This window comes from Sorex fumeus, unplaced genomic scaffold (genome assembly GCF_029834395.1).
Source record: "Sorex fumeus unplaced genomic scaffold, SorFum_2.1 ptg000045l, whole genome shotgun sequence".
In the NCBI taxonomy this organism is placed as follows: Eukaryota; Metazoa; Chordata; class Mammalia; order Eulipotyphla; family Soricidae; genus Sorex; species Sorex fumeus.
In genome coordinates, this window is record NW_026606102.1 from 9,123,126 (window position 1) to 9,147,773 (window position 24,648).

Below are 24,648 nucleotides of genomic sequence, written 5' to 3' on the forward strand. Positions count from 1 at the left end.
TTTTGGAACATACTTGGTGATGCTCAGGGGTTACTCCTGTCACTGCACTCAGAAATTATTCCTGGTGATGATCAGGGGACCATATGGGATGCTGCAGATCATATCCGGGTTAGCTGTATGCAAGAAAAGCACCCTCCCTGCTGTACTATTGTTCAGCCCCAGACCTACTCTCATGTTTACTCCAGACTCTTCTACAAGAGACCAGTTTGTGTCACAGAAAAGCATACTAGGCTCAAACCCCTCTTGTACTGATTCCTAGCAAAGTGACCCTGAACCTTAGCAACTGAATAGGGACAAGTGTCCTCATTCTGTAGAGCATCTGGGAGGTGAATAGGAAATTTATTAAGTGCTTGATGAGCATGTTGGTGAGCAATGATTGGCCATTCATACAAATCACAGAAACTATGGAAATAGAAAAAAAATCACAGGGGCAAAACAAACTGAATTTGAGGTATTACTTTTACAAGTTTTTGTTATAAATTGTTTAATACCAGCCAACAAGAAAATACAGAAAGTATACTCATTCCCTGGTTCTTTTTAATTCTACTGGTTTGCAATATCTGCCACGTTTTTGCTGTTGTTTTGGGAGCGACACTTGCTGGTACTTAAGTGTTTCTCCCAGATTGGTGTTCCAGGGACCATGCAGTGCCAGGAATCAAACCCAGGTTAGTCTCAGAGCATGTGCTCAATCGTTTGAGTTCTCACTGGGCCCGAGTCACATTTTTATGATATACAACAATTATGATAGAGTTGTTCCATTCTGTTCCATTCTCTCCACCCTGGCTTCCAGTCCCTGGGCTGACTTCCCATTCTTAGGGCCTCCTTCCTACATCATGAGCTGACAATCCCTGCAACACACTTCTCTGTCTGTATCTTCCACCTTGTGGCTGAGGGCTCTCCACTTCCTCTAGGGCTCCAAGTTCCCTCTGAGAAGGGGAAATCCACCAGTCTGATGGTGGCACCTTCTAGAGACCAAAGCTGACAGAGGTGGACCAGAAAGAACAGGAAATATTCATCATGGTCTCAGACTGCTTCCAGAATCTTCTGACACCACAAGGATCCCATCTGCCTGGCTTTACAGGAAACCAGAGAGAAGGCCCTGCCCTGGGCCTGGCTGCTTCACTGCAACCAAGTAAAGGCCACGGCACCTTCCAACCCCTCGTGGAAGGAATCAGTGGCTAAAGGCACAGGGCCCAGATTTTTAGCTGTTGACTCACTGTGATGTCCTGCAAAATGTGTTTATTTTTCACCTTCACGATCAGGACTTTCTAAAACTATATCTCCTCACAATTCAAGAAAAGGAGGTTAAAAAAAAATCCTCCATGAGAGGAGATTCTCACCTTCTCACTCCTTTCTCCCAGCCAGGTGTACTGAGTCTTATACACACCTGCAGTCGAGACTGGATGTGAGATCTGGTCTTACCACTTAGAGGACAAGGAATGTAGGACAAGACAGGAAAATGCAAGGTACCAAAGGGGGGATACCTAAATGACACTGGTCCCTAAATTACAGAACTAAGATGGACAAGTCTAGCAAGCTCCCTGTGGCATATTCGATATGCCAAAAACAGTAACAATAATGGGTCTCATTGCCCTGACACTGAAAGAGTCCCCAATAAAGCACCATTGGGAAGGATGAGTAAGGAGAGGCTGCTAAAATCTCAGGGCTGGGATGGAGACATTACTGATGCCTGCTCGAGCAAATTGATGAACAACGGGATAACAGTGATACAGTGAGATGGCCAAGGAACAAAAGAAATCAAGAGGGAGTAAGAAGAGGTAGATGAGACATAATGGGCATGGAGAAGGAATGTGGGACCGTGTTATAAGCACTTGGACTCACTTAACAGCTGTAAGCACCACTAACAATGACCTACAAGCATCCTCATATTCCCAAGGAGACTGGCAAGAGCTAAAATGAATTACTTTTAGTACGTGCTGAACATGGTGTTGGGCATTTTTTTTCTTTTTGGGTCACAACTGGCATTGCACAGGGGTTACTCCTGGCTCATGCACTCAGGAATTACTCCTGGTGGTGCTCAGGGAACCATATGAGAGGCTGGGAATCGAACTCGGGTTGGCCGCATGCAAGACAAATGCCTTGCCCACTGTGCTATCACTCCAGCCCTGGCGTTGGCATTTTGTACTCTTTGTCTTAAAGAATAATAAATTAATACGATAATTATAAATGGTAAGGTTTTTTTTTCTTTTGATGCACTGTGATTTGTGAAGTTATTTATAGTTAAGTTTCAGGCATACAGTGTTCTAACAGCAATCCTATCACCAGTGTTAACTTTCCTCCACTAATGTCTCCATGTTCGCTCCTATTCCCCAGCCTGTCTCCTTGGCAGGCATATTTTAAAGTTTGGTTGGTATAGTTTGGATCTTATACTTTCAGCTTTGTTGGTTCAGATATGTAAATATGCCATAGTTCTATGCCAATGTGTCCAAGGTGTCTGCCCCTGCACCTGTTCACATCTTCACCTCTTCTTACTCCCCATACCCCATTTCTTTTCTTTTCTTTTTGCTTTGTCCTTCTTTGTTTTATAATTTAGGGACCAGGATCATCTAGGCATCTCCCCTTTGATCCCCTGCAGTTCCTTGTCCTGTTACTCTACATACCACAGATAAGCAAGATCACCTGGCATTTGTTTTTTATTTCTTTTTCAGCCTGGCATTTGTCTTTAAACAATCATCCAGTTTTATTTTTATGCCTTGCTTTTATAAATCACACCTCTAAACATAAAGCAGATGTGGTGGCAACAGATCTTATAGCAAGGAAAATCAAACAATAAAACACTGGTTTACAAAACAGTGCAGCAATAGGAGAAATGTGAAATTCCATAGGGAAGGAGCGGATTCTGAACACAAAAGTGCAAGATCATCCTTCTCAGAGACAACAGTGAAATGTAACATGATCCTCTCTCCCCATTTTCATAATAAAGGACATGAGGTTCAGAGAGGAAAAGTACCAGACTCGAAAACCTCACAGCCAGTGAAGGGCATGAAACCAGAGTCTAAGTCTCACTAGCTCCAAAGACCATTTTATTTTCACCCGACTATGCTGCTGAGCTTCAAATTTCCTGTCAGCATTAGTGTTTCCCAGAGCTAATTCTGCCCCTGCAATGTGAGGATGGAGGGGGCATTGCAGCCTTGGATACAATAGGGAGGCACTTCCTGTCTCTTCCCTTAAAGAAAGTAGGTCTCCATAGGACGCTGGTTTCTTTTTCCCCAAAGAGGGCAGGGGATCAGACGGGAATGGGAACCTCTGGTCAAAGGTTCAGAACATCCTTTCCTACAGCCACAGACTGAAGCTTGGCAGCATGCAGAAAGGCAAGGCTCTGCTAATTACCCAGACAGCCTTGAAACTAGATTCTTTTTGGCAGGGGGTCAGGGTGGGAGGGCAGTAAGAGCATTGAGGTGGAAATGGGAAGAGTGGGGCAATGAAACTTTAACTAAGAACGAAGCACTGGAATGGCCACAAACTCACTCCATGGAGAGAACACTGTCACACCTCATCCTGGGCACAACTCAAAGATAACGAAGCCCCTCTCTTTCTGACTCATTTCGCTTAGCATGATGCTCTCCATGACCATCCACTTAGAAGCAAATTTCATAAGTTCATCTCTCCTAACAGCTGCATAGTATTCCATTGTGAAGATGTACCAATGGGCTGGAGCAATAGAACAGCGGGTAGGGCATTTGCCTTGCATGCAGTCTACCTGGGTTCGATTCCTCTGGCCCTCTCAGAGAGCCCGGGAAGCTACCGAGAGTATCCCACCCGCAAGCAGAGCCTGGAAAGCTACCCGTGATGTGTTCGATATTCCAAAAACAGTAACAACAAGTCTCATAATGGAGACATTACTGGTGCCCGCTCCAGAAAATCAATGAACAATGGGAGGATAATGGTACAGATGTACGAAAGTTTCTTTAACTAGTCATCTGTTCTCAGGCACTGGGGTTGTTTCCAGATTATGGCTATTATAAACAGTGCTACAATGAACATATAAGTGCAGATGTCATTTCTACGGTGATTTTTTGCACCCCAGGGATATATTCCCAGATGTGGTATTGCAGGGATCCTTCAGGATTGGAGATGTGTGCTGAAAGTAGATAAAGGATCAAACTTGATAACCTCTCAGTATCTTTATTGCAAACCATAATGCCAAAACTAGAGAGAGAGTATGGGGGAAACTATAGAAAAGTAGAGAGAGAGGCGGGGGAGGGGTGCAATGGGGAGGTGATACTACAGACATTGGTGGTGGAAAATGTGAACTGGTGGAGGGATGGGTGTTCGATCATTGTATGACTGAAACTCTAACATGAAAGCTTTGTAACTGTATCTTATTGTGATTCAATAAAAAAAAAAAAGAAACTAGATTTTTTTTGGCAGGGGGTCGGGGTTGGAGGGCAGGAAGAACGTTGAGGTAGGAAGACCTCAATGCTCATGACATGGGAAGAGTGGGAGAATGAGACTTAAACTAACTAGGAAAGACTTAAACTAACTAGGAATGGACACAAACTCACTCTGTGGAGAGAACACTGTCACGCCTCATTCTGGACACAACTCAAAGCCCATAGACATGGTGAGTGGCCGAGTGTCTAACATTGCTGGCACTGGGACAACTGTCTGAGACATGGTTCTTGCCCTTGAGATACTTAAAAGTCCTAGAAATACCTTTCTGAAATGTTTAAAAATACATATAAAGAAATGCTTTTACAGATGGAGGCCAGAGATGAAGGGATAAAGGAGGAAACCTCTGAGCCAGGGCTGTTCTCTTATTTGGGTGGGGTGAGCAGGGGTTGGGCCACACCCACCTATGCTCAGGGACTACTCCTGCCTCTGTGCTCAGGGGTGATCCCTAGCAGTGCTCAGGGGAACATATATGGTGCTGGAGATTTGAAGCCAGGTTGGCCAAATGCTAGCAAGTGCTTTACTCCTTTGGCCCTGGGATTGTTCATAAAGGAATTAGCAACGGTGTGACTTTGGAGGAAAGTACAGAAGGACACAGGAGTTAAGAAAAAGAGGGACTGGACTGATAGTATAGTGGTAGGGCATTTGCCTTGCATGTGGCTGACCCATGTTCGATCCTCAGCATCCCGTAGGATCCTCTGAGCACCACTAGGAGTAATTCCTGAATGCAGAGCTAGAAGTAACCCCTGAGCACATCATTGGGTGTGATCCAAAAAGAAAAAAATAAAGAGCATAATTACGGGTATGTGTGGTCATCTACAGTTCACTACATCTTCCAGAAAAGATACTGAGGACAGTCTCTTTCTGCCCCATCTTCCCCAATGACAGCATGATGTAAAGGAAGAAATTGGACTCGCAGAGTTGGGGGTTATGCTAGCTAAGTAGTCATGAGATCCATTCCTTGACCCTGCGAACCCTTCCTCAGCACTTTCCTCCTTACAGCTTTAGACACACTGAAATAGTCAGGGGCTCTGCCAATCCCCGCGGATTGTGGCTAAGTGAGACGGTAGCATATTCATGCATATGTGTATAAACAGCCTCTTGGAGAGCCCGGCGAGCTACCGAGAGTATTCCATCCACACAGCAGAGGCTGGCAAACTACCCGTGGTGTGTTCGATATGCCAAAAACAGTAACAATAACGGGTCTCATTCTCCTGACCCTGAAAGAGCCTTCAATACGGCAGCGTTGAGAAAGACGAGTGAGAAGAAGCTGCTAAAATCTCAGGGCTGGAACGAATGGAGACGTTACTGGCACCCACTCAAGTAAATGGATGAACAACGGGATGACAGTGATATAGTGATACAGTGATGTATATATAATTTTTCTTTTGTATATATATATCATATTTTTAATGTAACCTAACATCTTTAATTATTACTGGAAGATAGATGGTCGGCAACTATACCACCTCCGTTCTGCTGATATTGTTTTAATAACACCAAACATCAGCCAAGCGGCACAAATGCTGGCCAACTTCTACCGTGAGTGTGGAAAAGTCGGACTACAGCTGAATCTTACGAAGACAATGTTTATGAGAAACAGCCTCGTTCCTGATGCCCCATTTGCTCTCAACGGAACGACCATCTCCGAATGCAACAGCTATGTGTACCTAGGTCGAGAAGTCAACATGACAAATGACCTGGCACGCGAGCTGCGCAGGAGGAAGAGAGCGGCTTGGAATGCCTTCAAGAGTGTCAGCGAAATAGCTAAGAGGACGAAGAACCTCCAGCTCCGGGCACATCTCTTTGATTCCACTGTTCTTCCTGCATTAACATATGCCTCAGAGACCTGGGCCCTACTGAAACAGGCTGAGAACGCTATTCGGGTCTCCCAAAGAGGAATTGAAAGAGCTATGCTTGGAATATCACGTTTCACTCAAATGAAAGAAAGAATCCGGAGTTCCAACATCTGTCGACTATCAAGAATAAGGGACGCTGTCTCGTTTGCCAATGTGTCAAAAATCAGATGGGCTGGTCACGTAATGAGATTTAAAGAAGATCGCTGGACTAGAGCTGTTACCGACTGGATTCCACGGGATGTCAAAAGACTGCGTGGCCGCCCACCTACCAGATGGTCAGACTTCTTCATCAAGATTATGAACGATCGGTTTGAGGCTCTTCGTGTTCCTAGAGTGAACAGACACCATAGGGCTACACTAGCACGCGACAGGGACAAATGGAGACGTTACTGGCGCCCGCTCGAGCAAATCGCAGATTAACGGGAAGTCAAGTGATCAAGTGAACCTAACATCTTTGCCATTTCCAAAGTTTGGCATCTACTCTCTCCATTTAGGTGTGCTGTGCAGAAAGACCTGTGAAAATCTGCAGATGGAGGAAGGACAGGGGCCAGGTAAGTCAGTGTGGCCAGACAGGTACTTGAAGCCCTGAGTGCAACTGGGAAAGGCTTCCCGGAGGCCAGAAGAGAAGAAAAAAAAAAAGATTATGCATCAAATCAATGGAGGGGAGAACCTAGGTCTATGACTTTCAAGCAAAGGCTTGAAAACATGCACGGTTGCAAAAGCTGGCAGGAACAAGAGGGAAACGAGCAGCGGCCACTGATGGTGATCACAGCAGAGTTACCGCCTACACCTGTTTACTGAGCACTGCTACTGTTAGATACCATCCCAGGTCGCTTATCTAACGCTGATTCTCACAGCTACCTCCCAGGGAGGTACTTTCCTACCCCATTTCAAGACAAGAGGAAATGGAAGCCCAGAGAAGTAAAGTAGCTTCCCAAGGTCAGATATCTGCGTGCATCTTTTTAGAAGTATGAATTTTATCTAGGGAGCAAAGTGCATCCATGCCACCCCACCAATCTGTGGTAGAAGAGTCCTTAAGGAAAGGGTGCAGATTTGTCTTCGGGAAACCATTTCTGATGCAGAGCAGAATGGGGTTGTGGAGAGGAAGAGAAAGTGGGACCCACAAGATAGTTGGTCTGAGTAGGCAGACGCTGTGAGTGAACAAAGAGTAGGGTCACGGGGCGCTATGAATCAGGAATACCCTCTCTCCGCTCCATTCTTCTTTCTCTCCCTGTAAATGCAGAATGACATATTTCCATCTACCTGCCTCTGGAATTGCTGAAAAACTAATAGGACAGAGGCCCGGCTGGTTTTCATGTGTTAAACAACACCCTTGTCTTACCGCTGGTGTTCATTAAATGCTGAATGTATAAAATGGGCTTTGATGGAAGAGCTGGGAATAATTATAGCTTACTAATTATTGTTAATTTTACCACAGCTTTGAAACTCTGGACTTTCTCAGCAATTCACACAGGAAACAGCAACCTCTCTGTCCCATGAAAGTAGCCACACAGCCACAGCGCAGCAGACAGTGTGTTCCCACCTGCTCCAGACACCCTGGGGTGCAGTGGTGCACCCAAGCATCACCCCCAGGAGAAGCAGACACAAAGGGCTATTTCCTGATGCAATGGGCAAGGAACTCCTTATGTCCCTATGCCCTTATGTTCCTATCTCCTTAATGGGTATGTGTGAGTGTGTGTGTGTGTGTGTGTGTGTGTGTGTGTGTGTGTGTGTGTGAGAGAGAGAGAGAGAGAGAGAGAGAGAGAGAAAGAGAATGTGACTGGGACAGGAAGTGGGAGGGGGAGAGGGAGAGGTGTTTCAAACAAGCTCTAATACACTGGTCACCAGGGTTTTGCTCATACCATGATAACTCATGCCGTGATAACTCATGATAACCTTTCTAGAAAGGTCCATTTAAAGGTCTCATAACAGTCAGGTAGAGGACCAAAGACTGGGGGACTCTAAGTTTCAACTCTAAGTGCCGCCTGAAACTGTACCTCCATAAGGATGAGGTAATCTTTATGTGTGAGCTTTGATTTATGTAAATGGGGTGGGGGGGAGCATTGTGCCACACATGGAAGTTCTCAGGGCTTGGGGAATCTTTCCTATGCAGTGCCAGGGATCGAACCCCCCGTCAGCCATGTGCAAGGCAAGTGCCTTCACCCTTATACTATCTCGCCTATGAGTGGTTATTTTATTTATTTATTTTGGTTTTGGGGCCAGACATGGAAGTGCAGTGCTCAGGGGTTACTCTTGCCTCTGGGGTTACTCCTGGCTCAGGGATTGTTCCTGGCTCTGCACTCAGGAATTAAATCACTCCTGACGGGCTGGGGGTCGTGGACGAAATATATGAGATGCTCGGAATCGAACCCAGGTCAGACCCATGGAAGGCAAGAGCCTTACCGGCTGTACTGTAGGTACGAAAGTAGGAAGGAAGGAAAGGGAGGAAGGGAGGGGGGAAGGAAGGAAGGAAGGAAGGAAGGAAGGAAGGAAGGAAGGAAGGAAGGAAGGAAGGAAGGAAGGAAGGAAGGAAGGAAGGGAGGGAGGGAGGGAGCGAGCGAGCTGGGGGAGCGGGCGGGTCAGAAACTAGGAAGAGAAAGAACTCCAGAATAGGAAAAGGGAGGGCTTGGTGGTGGGAACTGATAGATTTTTCCGTGGGGCTGCCGAGACACCAACCCGGAGAGCGGAGAGCGGGAGAGCGGCCGGGCCTTCTCGGTGGGCAGCCACCAGCGCGCCGAGGGCGGGTCCAGCCTGGGTGTGGCCGGGCGGGCCGGGGACGGCTCCTCGGCCGCGGGCAGGTGAGTATCGGTTCCCCTCTCCCGGGCTTTCGGTCGGGAGGAGGCGGGAGCGGCCTCCGCGGCCCTGATCCTATCGCGGGCGGCGCAGGGCGGGCTGGGCCTCCCGTGGGACGCGGGACGGGAGGCGGGATGTGTCACCCGAATACCAGCGGGTGAGTCGGCGGCCCAACCAGCCGGGCAGGTCGGGCGGAGTATAAGAGCGGGAGGGAGCGGCCCGCGCCAGAGCCCGGAGAGACAGACCGACAGACAGACGGTCGCCGCCGCGGGAGCCCGAGCCCAGCCGCGCTCAGTCCCCGCGCGCCCCGTCCGGTCCGCGCGCGCCGCGCTCGGTCCCCTCCCCGCTCCCCCGGCTCCCCGGCCCAGACGCGCCGCGTCCCGTCCGCGCATCTCGGCCGCACCATGGCCCGGGGCCCGGGCCTCCTCGCGCTGCCCTCGCCGCCGCTGCTGGGGCTGCCACTGTTGCTGCTGCTGCTGCTGCTGCTGGCCGCGGCCACCCGCCCGGCGTCCGCGCAGGACAACTGCACGTGCGCCACCAACAAGATGACGCTGTGCAGCCGCGCCAGCCCCGGGGGCCCCTGTCGGTGCCGCGCCCTGGGCTCGGGCCTGGAGGTGGACTGCTCCAAGCTCACGTCCAAGTGCCTGCTGCTGAAGGCGCGCATGCACGGCTCCAAGAGCGGCCGCGGGCTGGTGCGCCCCAGCCAGCACGCGATCGTGGACAACGACGGCCTGTACGACCCCGACTGCGACCACCAGGGCCGCTTCAAGGCGCGCCAGTGCAACCAGACGGCCGAGTGCTGGTGCGTGAACTCGGTGGGCGTGCGCCGCACCGACAAGGGCGACCAGAGTCTGCGCTGCGACGAGCTGGTGCGCACCCACCACATCCTCATCGACCTGCGCCACCGGCCGGCCGCCCGCGCCTTCAACCACTCGGACCTGGACGCCGCGCTGCGCCGGCTCTTCCGCGAGCGCTACCAGCTGCACCCGCGCTTCCTGGAGGCCGTGCACTACGAGGAGCCCACCATCCAGATCGAGCTGCGGCAGAACGCGTCGCAGAAGGCCGCGGACGACGTGGACATCGCCGACGCCGCCTACTACTTCGAGCGCGACGTCAAGGGCGAGTCGCTCTTCCAGGGCGGCGACCGCTTCGACGTGCGCGTGCGCGGCGAGCCCCTGCACCTGGAGCGGACCCTCATCTACTACCTGGACGAGAAGCCCCCGCAGTTCTCCATGAAGCGCCTCACGGCCGGCCTCATCGCCGTCATCGTGGTGGTCGTGGTGGCCCTGGTGGCCGGCGTGGTGGTCCTGATCATCACCAACCGGAGGAAGTCGGGGAAGTACAAGAAGGTGGAGATCAAGGAACTGGGGGAGTTGAGGAAGGAGCCCGGCTTGTAGGTACAGACGGACAAGGGGGTGGGTTCGGGTGGGGGGCGACGTTAGCCCGGTCCCAGGACACCTTCTGGATTTTTGCTACCTTCTGGATTCTTGGCCCGAAGGGGATATTTCTACGCCCCAACTCTTGCCTCTTCCTCTATCCCACCCCCATCCCTTATCAAGTTTTTTTTTTTTTTTTTGGCCCGGGGTCAGCCCCCTTTGAATTCTGTCTTGAAGGGAGCATTTCTGCAATTCCCTCTTTTTCCAACAAGGAGAAACCCGAATGGAAGAATTCAGGCCAGTTGGGCCTAGGGTTGTGTCTAAGGAGCAATCGTCTGTGGAACCCACCCAGCATCCCTGGAGCTTTCCGTTTTGAAGGTGCCAATGAGTTGAGAGGGGAAGACAGCGCCAGGGCCAGTTTGGCTGGCTTATTAGCGCCCCCCTGCTCGCTTTCTTGGCCTTCTGGGTGCGAAGAGGAGGTGGGTCTTGTGCTCTGGGAACCCTTGGGCACCAGCCCTGTGACCCACCTCCTACACCCCACTCCTCCTTATTACACCCATGTCTCTGAGGGCAGACTCGGCCCCAGAAACTGCGTCTGTTCTGCAGCTCACCCCTTTTCCAACCTACATACCAGTGATGTTTCTTTTGTAAAATGTTTGTACATAGGTTGTCTTTGATAATGCTGCTGTCATTTTTTTAAAACAAGAATTTAATAAAATATGGAAAAGGCACAACCCAAAAAATGGAGCTTGTGAAGACTTGCTCCAGACGTCTGTTTCCTCTCATTTCCTCAGATTTCTTGTTTCAAAGTCCCACTCTCCCTTGTTATTTTGCAGGTGGCTAGGCATTTCGGAATGGGAGTGGGGGTGGGGGGACCTCAGGTCCAGGAACAGTCTGGTAGAAATCTAGAATTTGGAAATTTGCAACCCTCACTCCCACTGCAGGAGGAGGGTCTGAGGCGGGAGGTCGGAATCTGCTGGGACAGCTCTGGAGAGCCCTAAGCCTTGATTTTCAGGGAAAGGAAAACTCTCCTGCTCCAGGGACAGTGAACACGTTTGAGTGTCCCCCACTGCACCTGGGAGCAGATGATCCTGTTCTCATTCAGATTTGGCAATCTACTATTTCCAAAGCACGTTGCTCTGAGGGCAGCGAAGGCCTTACCCACACAGGTGTGCTCTGACCTATGGTGGCCCTGAGCCCAGCGTTTCTCAACTGGGGCCCCTGTGTGTCCACAGGCTATTCCAAGAGCGATACAACAAGGCGACCAGCATAGGAGGGGAGTGGGACTCGGAAGGAAACAAAGACAGGTATAGTGGTAGTGGTGGTGGAATGAATGTGTGTGTGTGGGGGGGGGAAGGTGGGGTGGGGGGAGCCCAGGTCTGGAAAGGCTAGGGAACTGCCTTGGATGGGCCTAACAGTGTACACCCAGCGGATGGTTTCCCCATGACTTTGCTCTTAATGTGCTGTAAGACTTTACTTCCTGTTAGCTGGGCCCTGGGAATAGTCTCCAGGCCCTGTTGCCCATTTCACTCACCGACACTGACCCATGTGAAACAAAAGTGGTGGCAGGTCCCTGGACCTGGGGACTTTGCTGCCACACTGGGCTGGGCCCATGGAGGGAGTCATGGATGGATCCTAAAGCAGGGACCACAGGGTCTCTCCTGGTTACCCCCCCATCTTCAAGGCCTCCTGACCCTTATCCAGACTCTGAACTGAAGAGAGGAAGTTCCAAGGGTCTGAGGGGAGGGGGGGGGGGGCACAGGGAGGGAGCAGGTAGGCTGCTGGAGGCCTGTGGTGAGGAGTGGAGGTAGGGTGGGGGTGGGTTCAAGGTCTGGAAACCCCTGATTGCAGTCTCGGGTGCCACCCCATTCCCAGCTCTCACAAAAGGGGGTCAGAGATGGACTGAGGCTATCCCCCACCTCCACCCCCTGCTGGAACCAGACCTCCAGCTGGTCTGAACAGGGCCCAAGGAGCTGCCATTCTGACCCTCCTACGTCAGGTCTATCCTAACCTCCTCACTTTACAGGCAGGAGAGAATGACTCCACCGATGACTGTTTCAGTATCAGGGGCTGAACCGAAAAAGCTCTCAGTTTCTCCTTAGGCAAGATTCTTTCCATTTATGACGTGCTGCCTTTGCCTCAAGAGCCCCTTCCCAAGAGGCCCTTGACTGGGGCGAAAATAAACAGATGAAGGGTGGAGTGGGCATCTGGACAAAGGAGAAGGCAGGAAACGGCCCGGCTCCTTTTCCAGCAAGGGGCTCTGGAGGATAAACCAGTTTGTATGTGGAGTCCCCACTTCCGGCCCTGCACTGTCTGGCACGTCTCGCTCGTAAACCCCAAGTACACTTTCTCTTGCAGCTGCTCTCAGAAACCTCCTGGAAATGACCCACAGGGCATGAACCCGAGGTCAGTCCTGCTGCACTGGAGAGTCACAGGACCTCACTGACCGCAAAGACCAGCGCCGAGCATCACCCAGGCGCCCCCAGCTCGCCTGTCTTAGATTTGTTCTCCTAGCTTACATCAGTTTTCTCTTACAAAGATGGAGGTTCAAAGAGAAGAAGAAATGACTTCCTGGTCACACATTCCCCAGGTGCCAACGTGAGTGTAAGATCTGGTTTGTGGCTCCCAGTCCCAGGCTTGCCAGCCCCATGTGCTGAGCGGGAAAAGTGTCTTTGTTCAGTGCTTCTTTCTAGGATGTGTCCATCTGGCTTCCCATGGGAAATTCAGCAAAAGCTGAACTCCAGGGATTTCCCCCAGCCCTGGTCAAATCAAAATTCCCATCCTGAGCTTTGCCCTGGGAGGAATGTGAGCAAAGGTGTGGTTTAACCCAGCAAGTCTCTGCTTGTCTTGAGTGCCTCTGGGAGACTCGACTAATTTCCTTGTTTCCACCACCAGGTCTTTCTTCCCTCTCAGTCTTTCCTTAAGAGGAATAAATATTTTTTATTTGCTTATTTGATTGCTTTTTGGTGTCCTCCCTCCCCATTTTTAAAAGGAGGTACCCTGCGGTTTATAGCACTGGTAAGGACATGTTCATGCATACATTGTCCCAATACCACACCCACCACCAGAGTGCCACTTCCCTCCACCCGAGTCACAAACACCCCTCCTCCACCCTTCCTCCTTCCCCCCACCAGCTACTTTCTCAAGAGAAACTGCTTTTAAAATCCCTAACATTCTCCCTGTCTACATAACTCAGACTGTACTGCTTTCCAAGGGCTGGAGCAATAGCACAGCAGGTAGGGCGTTTGCCTTACATGCAGTCGACCTGGGTTCGATTCCTCGGCCCCTTTCGGCAAGCTACCAAGAGTATCTTGCCTACATGGCAAAGCCCGGTAAGCTACCCGTGATGTATTCAATATGCCAAAAACAGTAACAACAAGTCTCACAATTTGTTGTGAGACGTTGCTGGTGCCCGCTCGAGCAAATCAATGAACAACGGGAGGACAGTGCCAGTGACAGTGGCTGCTTTCCAAATTGAGTCATGGATTATCAGAGCTGAAGAGTGGATCACTGAGTCCATGTCTCGGTGGTACCAAGACTTGAAGGTGGGGGATGGAATTCCCCAAGGCAGGCAGAAGGGCACAGACACCCCAGAGCATGGACACCCTGACTTGTACCTCGTCCAGTGTTTATTCCACTTGTCTCCCAACCGAGTCTTGGGCATGGAGTGAAGTTTGGAGGGGTGGGGGTGGGGTCACACACCAGGACACCAGAATGAGATCTTGCCCTTTCAATTGGGGATTGCTGCAGTGTTCATGGATATGTATGCTGAGGTCATCCACTCCTGGTGATGGTGCTCACATGCTTTGTAATACTTTATAATACTCACTTTAGCTCTGTAATATTCACCCTTTCATTGTGAAGGAGCCGACACACACCTGGCTCCAAAACTCACTGAGATTTGGGGATCATTGCTGAGCTTCCAGGACTGTGCTCGACACACAGGATGCCACCAGGGATGGCACTTGGAGACTCAGGCATGCAAGGCAGGGCCCTTAGGCACTGGGCTCAAATCTGGTCCAACCCCAACCCCCCACCAGGGTGCCCTTTAGCTTTTTATTTTCACTTAAACAGGAGAGATAGGTTTGTGAAAAGGACCCTTCCCTTCAGCAAAGCCTAAGGGATTTCAACTTTCAGACTCCTGTTTGCTTGTTTGTAAACTAGGTGGGATTATCTAATATGCTTTAACTGATTTGGATTGGGGGCCACACCCAGCAGTGCTCAGGGCTTACTCCTTGTTCTGGGCTCAGGGATAACTTCTTGCCAGTTCAGGGGACCATATGGGGTGCTGGGGATCAAACTTGGGTCTGCGGCATGCAAGGAAAGTGCCCTTCCAGCTGCTTCATTACCCAGGACAAAGATATGCTTGATTTTAAAGATTAGACATAAGCTGTAGACAGATCGAGTATTAATATGAAATGATGGAGTATATACTTAGAAGCAATCGTTCCTGTTACAATGTCAACGAGGTCACTAGGAGTCTGTAAACAGGACTCATGGTCTGTTGAGAGAAGGAAAGAAATACCTTTGTGTTCAAATGACATTATCATTGGATCGCTTAACTTGCCTCTTATCTCGGCATTATCTCTTACCCCAACTAGTAGAGGTGATTTTAGTTATTCTTAGAACAGATGAGAAGTTATGTTTTTGCTGTGGTCACCCATCTAATTAGTGGCATATCTGGAATTATTAGTACCAAAGCAGTTTGGCCCTCAAATCCACATTCCTCACAAATGTGCTATACCACCTCTTGCAATCAGTAAAGTTGCAAGCCAGCATGTATGGCGACAAGATATCACCAGGACTTGGTCCCTGAAACAATACTTACTCAGTTCTCTGTAGGAAGGATCAGGAGTCTGATCCAGGGATCAGGGGGTTAAAATTCAGGTATCTGCAGGGCTGCATTCCTTTCTGGGAACTCAAGGGGAAAATCTGTTTCCTGCTCATTCAGGTTGTGAGCAGAATTTACTCCCTTTCCACTTAATGGGCCAAGATCTGCACTTTCTCACTGGCTGTCTACTGAGGGGGTTTCCTGGTCTGTCCAGACAGTCCACATTCCTTCTCACCTTGCTTGGCTCAGATTCTTCTGCCATTTTGTCTGATCACAGCTGCAAAATTTTCCCTGCTTGTGTGAACTCATGTGATTAGGGTAAAGCTACCCACGTAATTCAGGATAAGATGATCTCTCTCCAAATCTCTCACCTTAGATTATACCTGCAAAGTCTCTTTTACATTGTAACATAACATAGTCAGAAAGTTTGGAGATCATGATATGAGTGGGCACTTGGTTCCATCTACTATACAAAAAAAAAAGGACCCCCAAATTTCACTAGTATGCCATCATGCCTCCCTGGGTTTGTGTAAAGGCTGTATTTTTTAACTTTGGTTTGGGGGCCACACCTGATGGTGCTCAGGGATCACTCTTGGAGGTGCACTGGAAACCATATGTGATGTCGAGGATTGAATCTGTCAGCAGCAAGCAAGGCAAGAGTGTACTCTCTCCAGTCCTGAAAACGTTGCATTTTGTCACTGCAATAAGCTCATTCCCAGCAGCCCCCTCTCCTTTTCCCCCATTTAAATATTTAAAATATTTTCAAGGGAGAAAAGAGACTCATGAGAGAATAAGTCCTGTGTTCCCCAGAGGTGATTAAAGAAGGATGACGCCTAATAGACACTCAAGGAATGAGAGTTGAACAGATATTTGCTATTTATTGAGCACATAGAACATGTCAAACAATTCTACAAGCTTTGCCTTGATGGTCTTAGTCACAAAAAACCATATGTACATGAAGCATTTTCTGTTGTTTCTGTTTTACCGGTGAAGAAACCGAGGTAAACTCAACCACTTGCTAAAACCACATTATAGGCAAGGAGTACAGCAAGAATTCAAATCCAGGCTCTCCTCCCTCTTGTCTGTGGATCTGACAGAGCAAGGCAAAGACTCTTGCTCATTCAAGTAGTCTTGATGCAAGAAGAGAATCATGCTCTTGGGAACCCAAATAGAATGACTCAAAGGACCACTTGGGAAGATAGTAGATATCTTTTACCATCAACAGTGAATCCTGTTGGATAGCTTCCAGTTGGAATTTCTCCCCTGAGCCATTCTTTGTCATTGCAAAATACCATCAGAGGGTTCCTTATTGGTTTTCAAGATGAGCTCTAGGAAGTATTGTTGGAGATGAGGTCCGAAGTGGGGGGACTGTTGTCATTCACTATTAGTATTCCCCTGACCACAGGAGAGCTGTATTGCCTGGTACCACAGGAAGCCACAGGCCCTCAATTTCAGTGAAAATTCTCAGATGCATCCCGGACAGGAGGCAAAATGGAGCTTGGTAAGGAGTGAAAGAGAAAAAGAGCCAATGATGGTCTAAACACATAGCCAGCAGCAGAGAAGCCACCTGCTGGGCCTCGAATGCAGCATTTCTTCTTAGAAGGACTCAGGACAGGAATTCCCACATGAACTAATTTGACCCTTAGAAGTGTGTGCTCTCAAGGTGCCCACTCTGGTTAGGGCTCATCTTTCTAGTCAGCTCACTACGCTCAATTTCCTTGTCAGCTGGTATGGTTGGAGGAAATATTCTGCCTTCCCTCCCCATGATATTTTGATGGGAATCTGATTATCCTCTGCTGCTGAAATGAAATACAGTACAGAAGGTGTGAGGAAGCACAGAGCTAGGTGATCAGATGAAGCTGTGGCTTTGGTTCCTCATGTATAGCTGTGTGACTTGAGCATGGGAGTCCTCCCTCCTGAACCTCATAATCACATCAGAAATGGGCTTTTGAACTGGGAATATGGTTCAGTAGCAAAGCTCATGCCTTGCATGTGTAAAGGCATGAGTTTGATTTCTAATACTGCTTTAAAAATGAGGGGGCAGCACTATTCACAATAGCCAGAATTTGGAAACAACCTCAGTGCTGAAGAACAGATGACTGGATAAAGAAACTGGAGTGCATCTACACAATGGAATACTACACAGCAGTTAGGAAAAATAAAGTCATGAAATTTGTTCCTAAATGGACAGACACGGAGAGTATCATGCTGAATGAAATGGGTTAAAAGGAGAAAGACACATAGAATGATGGCACTCATCTGTGGGATATAAAAAAGCATAATGTGAGACTAATACCAATGGAGAGTAAAAACAATGATCAGGAGAACTGGTCCACAGATGGAAGCTTGCCATAGTGGAAGGCTTGAGGAAGGGCAGGTAAAATAGATAAGGGACCAGTACGACAATGATAGTTGAAAATGATCACTCTGGACAAGAACAGAGTGCTCAAAATAGGTAAAGGAATATACATGATAGCTTTTTAGTACCTATGTTGCAAACCATGAAGCCCAGAAGGAGCGGGGAGGGGGAGAGAGAGAAGAAGAAAAGTACCTGCTATAGTGGGAGGGTGGTGGGAGGGAAACTAGGGACATCAGTGGTCGCAAATATCCACTGCTGAAGGAATGGGTACCAAAACATTGTATGACTGAAACCCAGTCATGAACAACTTTGTAGCTGTGTATCTCATGGTGATTCAATTTTTTAAATGGGGGATACTTGCCCTATGGCCAATTTGACTATTCCTGGGCTAGCTGGAGCCCAGATGATGGGGGAGAGGGGAGAAAGGGGGGAGGGGGGAACTGAGGCAGTCCCCCTCCAGCATCACTTGTAGGCCAACTGCCATGAACCATACTGAGGGAGATTATTCATTGCCTCCTCTGCTTGTGTTTAGCCTAAATCTATGCCAGATAATGTATGAGTTTTGAGAATACATGACGAATTGAACAGACATAATTTCTCTGGTATTTTTTTTCTCCCTTCCCCCACCCCCACCCCTTATGTGGCTTCTCCACACCCTTCTCAGTAGGGGAAAATCTCATCATGTTCTGACTCTTGTGGGCAACCAGATGGTTCTTCTTGCTGGCTTATGGTATCTCGACTAGGCTTAGTAAATTAAAAGTGGGGGCATTGACTGGTTTAGCCCTTTTGGAAAACAGTATGGATGATTCTCAAAAAATTAGAAATTGAGCTCCCATTTGACCCAGCAATACCACTCCTGGGAATATATCCCAGAGAGGCAAAAAAGTATAGTCGAAGTGATATCTGCACTTGTTTGTTCATTGCAACACTGTTTACAATAGATAGAATCTGGAAAAAACCTGAGTGCCCGAGAACAGATGACTGGTAAAGAAACTTTGGTACTAATACACAATGGAGTATTATGTAGCTGTTAGAAAAGATGAAGTCATGACATTTACATACAAGTGATACCACATGGAAAGTATCATGCTAAGCGAAATGAGTCAGGAAGAGAGGACAGACATAGAAAGATTGCACTCATCTGGGAAACATAAAGTAACAAAATAGGAGACTAACACCCAAGAATAACCAAAATAAGTACCAAGAGGTTCACTTCATGGCTTGGAGGCCAGCCACACATGCGAGGGGAAAAGGCAACTCAGAGAAGGGAGCACCAAATAAAGGGTGTTGGGAGGATCCTCCCAGGATGGGAGATGCATGCTGAAAGTAGACTATAGACCGAACATGATTGCCACTCAATGCCTCTTTTGTAAACCACAGCACCCAAAAGGAGAGAGAGAACAAAAGGGAATGCCCTACCACAGAGGCAGGGTGGGATGGGGGGATGGGAGGGACACTGGGAACATTGGTGGTGGAGAATGGGCACTGGTGGAGGGATGGGTATTCCATCATTGTATAACTGAAACGCAAGCACAAAAATTTGTAAGTCTACAACTGTACCTCATGGTGTTTCACTAATAAAAAAAGAGAAAAAGATAAAAGTAATGGCCTTTATTTGTGGCCATGTAGTTATCCTTAGTATTAGCTTATGAGGCCACTCTGTCTACAGTACTGACCATCCCCTATGTTTACCAGAAATTGATAAAAAAAATCAAAATATATTATAGCTCAGGGAAATATTTCCAAAAATACATTATATGGATGAGTAGTCTACGGGGACAAAAAGGGGTTTCTTAAACAAATATATGTCTGAAATCAGGGGAAAAAAAGTGGATGCATTAACCTAGAGATCTTAAAGTCACAGATCAGGCCCTGCTGGACTGGTCATAGCAGTATTGGCTTGCCACTACTATCAGCAAACTACTTTATGGATGCCACGTGTCCAGTGTCCACAGTTTTGAGCATCCCAGTTAGATTGCAATACTGTTTAACCTCAGCCATACAGCCTCTATCCCAAGCCAGGAACTCAATCTGGTTCTCCAGCCTTCCCATTGAGGGTGGCACTTGTCTTCAAATTCTCCAATCAATTCCCTTTGCGTCTAAGTTTCAGCCGGAATCCATTTCTGTTGCTTACAACTAACAGTGTGAGCAAGAGAGACCCTGTCTTTGTGGAACAGGGAGACCAGATGCATGCACAACCCATGTACGTGTCATGTACGTGGTCATGGAAGGAAGCGTCCAAGTAACAAAGGAGATCAGTGTTCCAAAGGAAAGGAAAGTGAAAGGAAGTCCTGATCTGGCTTTGTGGGGCAGGGGTTGGAGGTGGGGGGTCTCCCATTTTAAAGTATTGACGTTGGCCTAGTAGAGGAGGTGAGGCCTATGCCTTGGCAACCACGGTCTAATCCTCAGCACCGCATATAGTCCTTTGAGCATCTCCAGGGCTTACTTCTGAGCACAGAGCTAGGAGTAACCCCTGAACACCTATGGGTATAATGCAAACACCCTCACCCCATCCTAAACTTGATGTTCAATGTTATGTGTGATTTGTGCACAAATAGAGGAATTTGAGAGAGCAGCATACACAGAGGCCCACCAGATAAAGATCTGATCAGTGTGGCTCAGGAAATAGAGCAGCAGGACTGTGAGATTGTGATGTCTCATACAAAAATGTACTTTGTCTTGGGGCTGGAGCAATAGCACAGTGGGTAGGGAGTTTGCCTTGCACGTGGCCGACCCGGGTTCGATTCCCAGCATCCCATATGGTCCCCTGAGCACCGTCAGGGGTAATTCCTGAGTGCAGAGCCAGAAGTAACCCCTGTGCATCGCCGGGTGTGACTCCCCCCCCGCCCCCCAAAAAGTTCCTGGTCTTGGGCTGGAGCAGTAGCATATCAGGTAGGGCATTTGCCTTGCAAGCGGCTAATATGGCCGACCCGAGTTTGATTCCTTTGCCCCTCTTGGAGAGCCCAGCAAGCTACCGAGAGTATTCCGCCCGCACGGCAAAGTCTGGCAAGCTACCCATGATGTATTCGATATGCCAAGCACAGTAACAAGTCTCACAAGACGTTACTGGTGCCTGCTTGAGAAAGTCGATAAACAACGGGAGGACAGTGCTACAGTGCTACCTGGTCTTAGTCTCCATTTCCAGTACAGAACTTCTCCCACCTAATGCTGGGGCTGGTTACCTGGAGAACCATCCTAAAACCAGAAGGTTTGAACTTTCAGTGGTCCCCACTACTACCACTACACCTGGGAAGGGGAGAGAGTCACCAATAGCCAATCCCTTCATATCAATCATGCCTATGTAATAAAATCTATAAACCCAAAGGACCGCCTCAGAAAGCCCTGTAGAGACTCAGGTGCTCACCATTTATGGTTATTGTTCACTCGTGGCATCAGAGAAAAAGGAGAGGCGGACACAGAAGTGCTCCTTGATCACTCTGTAGTGTAGTGGTGACTGCTTGGGGAAGCTCTTGTCAACATGGGGCCTTAGGGCAGGTGACTTAACCTCCCCAGGTCCCAGTTTTTCTCATTTATACCACAGGGACAGCAGTGTCCGTCTCTCTTCCTCTTGGGTCTACTGAGAGAAGTAATTACCTCTGTCCACACTCCACATTTAGGTTAGTGCCTGATTCTCAGTGGACAGTCCTCATGTTAAGCACAGCTCCCAGGGGAACCAGGGAGATTAGCTCCACGGGTTGGAGAGGCCTGGCTTGAGATGTGAGTTCCTGAATTCAATCCCTGGCACTGCAGGGTCCCCTTAGCATAGCGTGTTTGAGCTCCAGCACTGAGCTGTTAGGTCCATTCAGCCAGGGTGAGTGATCAGCAGGCCCTTGAGCACACCGACTGGGAAGCACTCTCCCACCCCAGAGAAGATTAGTTTCCAGTTGCATTAAACGTTAAGACGGAGTGTCCCATGCAAGTTCAAGGAAGAGATGAACTGTTTTTTTTTTTTCTATCCACTTCTGCATTCTCATAGTGTAGCACAGAACATACGCACAGCAGGTGCTCAGTATCTGATGCTAATGAAAAAATTGGATAGATAGATGGGTGGAGGTGGCTGGAGGTGGCCCCTGAGGGCTCACAATGTTCTGGAGGGTTAACCAGTACCATGACATCCCTCTGACATCTGGAATCAATTCATCAAGAAGGAAGGAGCTTTATGATTTTGTCTGTCACGACACAAAATCATATTCAGAAGCAAAAGGAAAAGAAAACTGACGTAGATCTTCAGGAAAAGCAATCTGGGACACATTGAAATCATTATTAGTGGAACAAATACCAAACAAGAAAAATACAGCATATTGTAATATGCAAAAAGTTAATTGCTTACTATATAAAGCACTGAGTCCAATTGATTCGAGAAACAACGACCTGGTCAAGGCCTTGGTTAGGTGCCTCTGTGTAAAGAAGAAAGGTGCCTCCAGTGTGGGTAAAGAAATTAAAAGAGGTTCCATCTCAGGGTCTTGGGCTTGCAAAGCAGGCTTGACCAAGTGCAGAGATGGGCAGGTACCTTAGTAAGGAGGGAGTATACTTTCCTCCCTTGGTTGAGGGTGGGTGACACAGGTGGCAGGCTGGAGTCACAATTTAACTGGAGCCAAGGAATGATTTGGCCATTGCTCCCTCAATCCTGATGCAGTATATCTGTAGATCACCCCTTATCCTTTACCTCATTTCTCAATCGTTTTCCAACTATGACCCTCTTCCAACCTTGCTTCCTTCCAGTGACCCTGCCCCCTCGCTGGACACCCCCTTAATTTTGTTCTGTGACCCCCTTTGTTTATATGATTTTCACCTGTGTCCCCTTGGAATATCCTGGTGAAATCTACACGACCCCTGGCTGAGAAACGCTGGTTTGGGATATGGAAACTGTAGAACGGTTGTGGATAATCAATCCCAGAAGAGGAAATAAAAGTGACAATAAGTATCTTTTAAAACTGTTTCTAACATCAGGAATGGACTGAGTTCAAACCAGAGTTGGACAAAATTTCCCTCTGTGAAGGGTCTAAGACAGGTTACGCTGTTCTTGTGAGGCGGGTATTAATTGGTAAGCCCTTTACCTATTCAGCAAGAACCTTAGAAGTGCTATTTTGTTTGACTTTCTAATTTCACATCAAGGAATTTTTATTAAAAAATGAATAGGGGAACAGGCTGGAGAAAGATTCCAGGAGGTAAGGCACTTACCTTTCATGGGGTGTTCTCACCTGTGATCCCTGGTCCAAATTCCCAGCACCACCAGCGGTCATTCCTCAGCACCAAGTGTGGCTCTCAAGCCCCCCAAAAGGAATGAATAGTGGGGTCAGAGAGACAGCACAGGGGTTCAGGAACTTACCTTTCATACTACCAATCCTAGTTGAATCATAGGCATAACATCACCAGATGTAACATGAAAGGCATAACATCACCACCCCTGAGTGCAGGGCCAGGAGTAAGCCCTAAGTACAGGTGTGGCCCCGTAACAAAATAAAACAAACAAAACCCACAAACGAAAAGAAAGTACAAACCAAGGTTCCCACTCAGACATGTTCCCTGAGCTGAAGGCTCAGCCCAGGAACAATATAAATAGGCTTGGGAGTAGCTGACTGTCCTGAGCCTCATACAGTTAACGCAAGCCCAGACTCCACATTCTGGTGCACAGTCTAATAAAAGATTCCCTATACATAAAAAGAAGACATGTTCCCTTGCAGCAGTTTAATACTAGCAATAAGCTGAAAATAATCAGAATGCCAACAACAGAGAGGTTATAGAGTTCCACAATCTTTGAGAATGTTGGGCTTCAGAATTCCCTTTTAGATTTCAGAGGGATGATTGGGTGTCTCTGATTCAGCCCCTCATTAGGGTCTGTGGCGGCATCAGCAACACAATCAGATAAAACCTCTGCCATGAAACTTATTAATTGTCACGCTAATTGGTTCAGATGGACCATAAATAGCTGGGGTCCACTTTAGGGCAGCTTAGCCTTCAAACGAGTTGGCACCAAATTTTCAAAACAGCTCTCAGAGCATTTGGGACGTGTAGGTAAGGGCTTGCAGATTTGTTTAAATTGGAGTATAAATCTTGAAGACCTTTTATATGGGGAAATGTTCACAACATGCTATTAAGTCAGGAATGGGGGATGACTTAGAAAAAAAAACAGAAACAAAAATTTTAATGTAAAATATACTATTTTATATCCCAACTGATCGTTTTGCCTGTATTATTTGTTTGTAGACCACCCCAGATAGTATCAGGCTTTGTGTTTGGGGGTCATTCTGGCAGAGCTTAGTAGATCAAAGGGTGCCAGGAATTGACCGTGGGTCTCCTGCATGCAAAACATATGTTCAGCACATTGAGTTAACTCTTTTGCCCCTATTTTCCTCCTTTGAAAATATGTTTCCAAAGGACCAGAGAGATAGCACAGGAATTACAGTGCTTACCTTGCATGTAGCTGACCTGGGTTAGATCTCTGGCATCACATATGGTCCCCATTATGTGGACCCTGGGCACAAAGCCAGGAGTGGTCCTTGAACACAGAGTTAGGAGTAGCCCTGAACACTGCAGGTGACGGCCACCTCCTCCCTCAAATTCAAGTGGAATATTATCATTTGATCATCCTGGAAATCAGTCATAATGCCATTAGTTTTTTTTTTGAAGAGCCAGTTCTGGTAGAAGAAAGGAAGCTACTCCTTCCCAGACTTCCCAAGACTTGCCAGGGGCCAAGCTTAGTTGTCCAAGTTGCTTTGCATAAATAAATGGGAGGAAATATTTTCAAGTTGCCATAAACTGTGTATGGGATAAACTAAGGAGGGGGAGAAGATCCCTTGGTAGGGAGGAGTTGGCCCCCCGTTTAATTTCCCTGGGACTGCCATGGTTTAATGGTTTCAAAGAACAGAGAAATTGGTTGCTCAGTTCTGAGGTCAGAAGCCCCCTGTCCCCACATTTTCTCCCCAGGTTCTCTCCAGACCCGAGGCAAGGGCCCTTCTCTGTATCTGTGAGCTTTCTGTGGTTACAGGTGCTCCTTGAGATTCCTTTGCCTGTGAC

At 48.1% G+C, this 24,648-nt stretch overlaps 1 protein-coding gene across 1 annotated transcript; it reads left to right on the forward strand.

Annotated features, from left to right (window-relative positions):
* The first annotated feature begins 9,455 nt into the window (after nucleotides 1-9,455).
* Nucleotides 9,456-11,049, forward strand: TACSTD2 (tumor associated calcium signal transducer 2). Its single transcript, XM_056122344.1, has one exon. It carries the CDS (start codon nucleotides 9,470-9,472, stop codon nucleotides 10,460-10,462), a length of 993 nt encoding a protein of 330 aa, XP_055978319.1. The 5' UTR covers nucleotides 9,456-9,469; the 3' UTR covers nucleotides 10,463-11,049.
* Nucleotides 11,050-24,648: the final 13,599 nt, after the last annotated feature.

Bases quoted from the DNA above. Each gene is read 5' to 3' on its own strand.
- TACSTD2 (XM_056122344.1), top strand. From the start codon at position 9,470: ATGGCCCGGGGCCCGGGCCTCCTCGCGCTGCCCTCGCCGCCGCTGCTG.